We start from the raw sequence: 3,850 nt of genomic DNA on the forward strand, positions 1-3,850 counted from the left end.
TTAGGTTAATTAAAACATGTTAATTCAAGGAGAAATTGAAAGAGGGACTAGGTTGAAGAAATGTGACCGTTCCCGTTGTTTCTCAGACTCATCTTCATCTCTAAAGCCTCCGAACGGCGCGCCGCTTGAGACCATGCCTCCTCCGGTCAACATCGCCGCCGTTAACACCCTCAGACGGAGTGGACACCCCCTCTTATCTCGTGACCGACGACGTTCTCTCCCTCCAAGTTCTCTCATCCGTCTCTCGATTCTGAGCGTTTCTGAAACTCTCTCGATTTCATCCCATACGAATCCCTCCGGTGATGCTCTCATTCTCCTCGTCTCACTCTCTTTGTTCAAGCTCACTTCTCCATCTCAGATCCTCTCTCGATCTCGTCTCCCTTGCTTCTTCGACGTAATCTCGTCATTCCATCGGACTCGCTCTCTCATGATCTCGTAAAGAAATTCACGGCAAAGACGTCTTCTCCGATAACGAATCGGACCTGAAAATGGATTAGGTATGAATCATTATCCTTATCTTCTGTTCCTCTTCTCTCTCTATTCTTCTTTTGAATTTTCTGATGCAATGCGTGGTTGCGTATTGAATTTGTTTGCGATGCGAGGACCTGTGCTGTTGCGGATCACTGCGAAGTTATAAGCAGATGCGATGTGGTGAGTTGAAGAATTGTGAAGATTGATGAAGAACGATGGTAGAAGATTCAACGAAGAGTATGTGGAAACCGTGAATTGAGAGGAGAATCGAATTGAGGATTGAAGGTTCAAAAAAGGTTAGTTGCAATTTTCTGTTACTTTTGTTGAATTTTTTTTTATTGATATTCTGAATCAAAGAGGTTGGAGATAGGTTTTTTTGAACGATTTTCTGTTATGGATTCAATGAAGATTAATGGTGTGAAAGGTGATTGAAGAAGAAGGTTGCATAGAGGTTCAGAGGAGAAGATTGAAGATGGAATGTTGAAGATTGAAGAGAGTTAAAGTTACAGTGAAGAGAAAGATTGAGATTGAAGGTTCTGAATTTTTTTTGAATGATAAAATGATGAAGAATTGGTGTCGTGAAGAAGAAGGTGAATTGTGGATGGTGAAAATGGTGGATGAAGTTCTGAATGTGAAGTCCAGAGATCTTGAAGAACGAATCTTGGTTCTGACTTTATAGCTATGAAGGTTAGTTTCCATCTCTGGTTTTTCTGTTGAATCTCTGTTAGTTTTCTGTTAGGAATCAGTTAGAGGTTTGGAAAGTTAGTTATGAGTTCTGTTTGACAGTTAGAAGGTTTGTTATGAATCTGTTAGGAGGTTAAGAGGGTTAGAAGGTAGTTAGTTAATTGTTATTCTGATTTGGTTTTTTTGTTTATATTTGTTTTGATGCTGAACTGATTTAGAACAGAGTATGATATGGGCTGTTTGGTTAGAATCTGTTAGAGAAAATAGGAAGGGTTTTGCAATTCTGTTATGGCTGGAAAAGTTAGTTACATGCTGTTAGTTTAGATGGTATGAGCTTGGTGATTGGTTGAAACTGAATGGAACTGATATAAGTATTTATGAATATGCACTGAGTTATTTTTATCCTGAATTTTGTTAAGCTATAGTTAGGATTGGGCATGTTTGGATGAAGGTATGAATGTGATTGGTGGGTGATGTCGAATGTATGCATTGCGATAAACTTGCGGTGATGACTGAACTATTTAGAATCTTTTCTGGATTGTGCGTAGTGTATGCAGGTTATGTAGATTCTGAACTATGCTGAAACTTTGTAATGTGTGCATGGGCTGGCAGGTTGTTTCTCTTTTTGGACCGAACTGTTACGCAGGTTTGGAGTATGTATGGTATAGATGGCTTGAGATGCATTGGTGTGTCACAAAAGTTTATGGAAGGATACTTAAAAATTGAGTCACAACATGGAAGATGAAGTCACGACGAAGTTTGAATAAAGACCTGGCTTGAAGTTTGAAGAAAAAGTGGTGCATTTGATGAAGACTTTGAAACATTTTTTTATGTAATTCTCTTTGTAACAATGAATAGAATGATCTTTTCAGCTTGAATTTGTAAATGGTGTAGACTTTTTTTGTAATGAATTTCTCTTTTCCATGAACTTGTAATGGTAGAGGACCTTTGTAACAGTTTTAGATTTGAATTATTGGACTTTGTATATTGGCTTGTAGTCATGACTTGAATTTTGTATTGACTTGTATCTCAAGCAAATGAAGAAGTTTTCCCTCTTTAAAATTTTCTTCATGCTCCAATATCCCCCATGATTGTAATGTCTCTCAAAAGAAACTGGTCATGGTTTATCTTGAATGAGGAAGTCCGCATGACTTGGTCAACAAAAAGTCAACTTTTCAAGGTTGACTTGTTGACCAAAAGTCAACTTATGCCAAATGAGACCATCTTTAGTTTTCTTTCCTTTTCTAAATTCGAAAACCTTCTTCAAGTACTTCGGTCCAAGAATGATCCAATGCTAACTATCTCAACGTTCAAATTCAAACCTCCTTAATAAACTCCCCAAAGTAACTGAAGTGATTCTCAGGACACCTTGTTTCACACCCAAAACTTTTGCATAGAGTCCAAAATCGGCGACTTGTACTTCAAAGAACCAAAGTGAATCAAGTGATAATGAAGCCGCTCTCAATCCATGATCAGTGAAAACCTCTGTTAAACAAGTATGTGTAGTGTAGAAACCCTACACATTGTGAAACCCTAGATCCCATATTTGATTGATGATGCATGATTTACGTTAATGACCTAATGGAGAGATAATGCAGATGAATGCAAGTACATAAGCCAGTTAGAAATAAATAATGTGGGCAAATTTTGGGGTGCAACAATATGTCAATGAAGATTATCAGTTACAATATAAGGGGTTTAGGAGGAGCTGCTAAGAAAAAACAAATTCAGAATTTAATTCGAAACCATAACCCGTCTTTCATGTGTATTCAAGAAACCAAGATAGAGAGTATAGAAAAAAGGTTGCGTTGTATGTTGTGGGGATCAAACGATTTCGGATTTGCTAGCAATCCATCGGTAGGGAGGTCAGGAGAAATTTTGACAATTTGGGACAAAAGAGAAGTTGATGTCCAAAGAATTCAGAACTTTGAACACATGGTGTGGGTGGAAGGTGAATGTAGAACAAATAGTAAGAAAATTCATATTGTGAACATTTATGCACCTTGCAAAGGAAGAAGGAAGCGTGAATTATGGAATAGTTTATCTTCAAAAGTAATTGAGAAGAATGGAGAATGTATATGTGTTCTTGGAGACTTTAATGCAATCAGGAACGAAGAAGAAAGAAGGGGTTCAACCGAACATTTGAGAAGAGAGGAAGAGAATGATTTTGATAACTTTATTACAGGAGCAGATCTGATATATTTACCTCTTTGTGGCAGAAAGTTTACATGGTCCAGGACAGGGGGTACTGCCATGAGTCGTATAGATAGATTTCTAATTTTGGAAGAGTGGTGTAGGTCGTGGCCCACCTGTTCTCAATGGGCATTAGACAAAGAACTCTCAGATCATCGGCCTATTCTTTTGTGTGACGCAACCCAAAAGTGGGGGCCAAAACCGTTTGCATGTTAAACTGTTGGAAGAATGTTGAGGGGTATCATAATTTTGTGAAGGAGCAGTGGCAAGAAATGCATTTGGAAGGATGGGGAATGTATGTGTTTAAGGAGAAATTAAAAATGATAAAAGGAAAATTAAAGGATTGGCACAAAAGTCACACTCAAAACTTGGAAGGCAAGATTAAAGAGGCAAAAGAAGAGATTAATTAGTTGGAGCTAAGAGCTGAAACAGAACATCTAATAGTAGAGGAGATGAATAGAAGAAGAGAAGTATCAGCAGAAATTCATAGATTATCAAACTT

At 37.8% G+C, this 3,850-nt stretch overlaps 1 protein-coding gene across 1 annotated transcript; it reads left to right on the plus strand.

The window, feature by feature from the left end:
• Positions 1-2,817: 2,817 nt before the first annotated feature.
• LOC131638271 (uncharacterized) lies at positions 2,818-3,564 on the plus strand. Its single transcript, XM_058908823.1, has one exon. The coding sequence runs from the start codon at positions 2,818-2,820 to the stop codon at positions 3,562-3,564; it is 747 nt and encodes a 248-aa protein (XP_058764806.1).
• The last annotated feature ends 286 nt before the right edge of the window (positions 3,565-3,850 follow it).

The sequence above is a fragment of the Vicia villosa genome, unplaced genomic scaffold (assembly GCF_029867415.1).
Source record: "Vicia villosa cultivar HV-30 ecotype Madison, WI unplaced genomic scaffold, Vvil1.0 ctg.002239F_1_1, whole genome shotgun sequence".
Taxonomy (NCBI): Eukaryota; Viridiplantae; Streptophyta; class Magnoliopsida; order Fabales; family Fabaceae; genus Vicia; species Vicia villosa.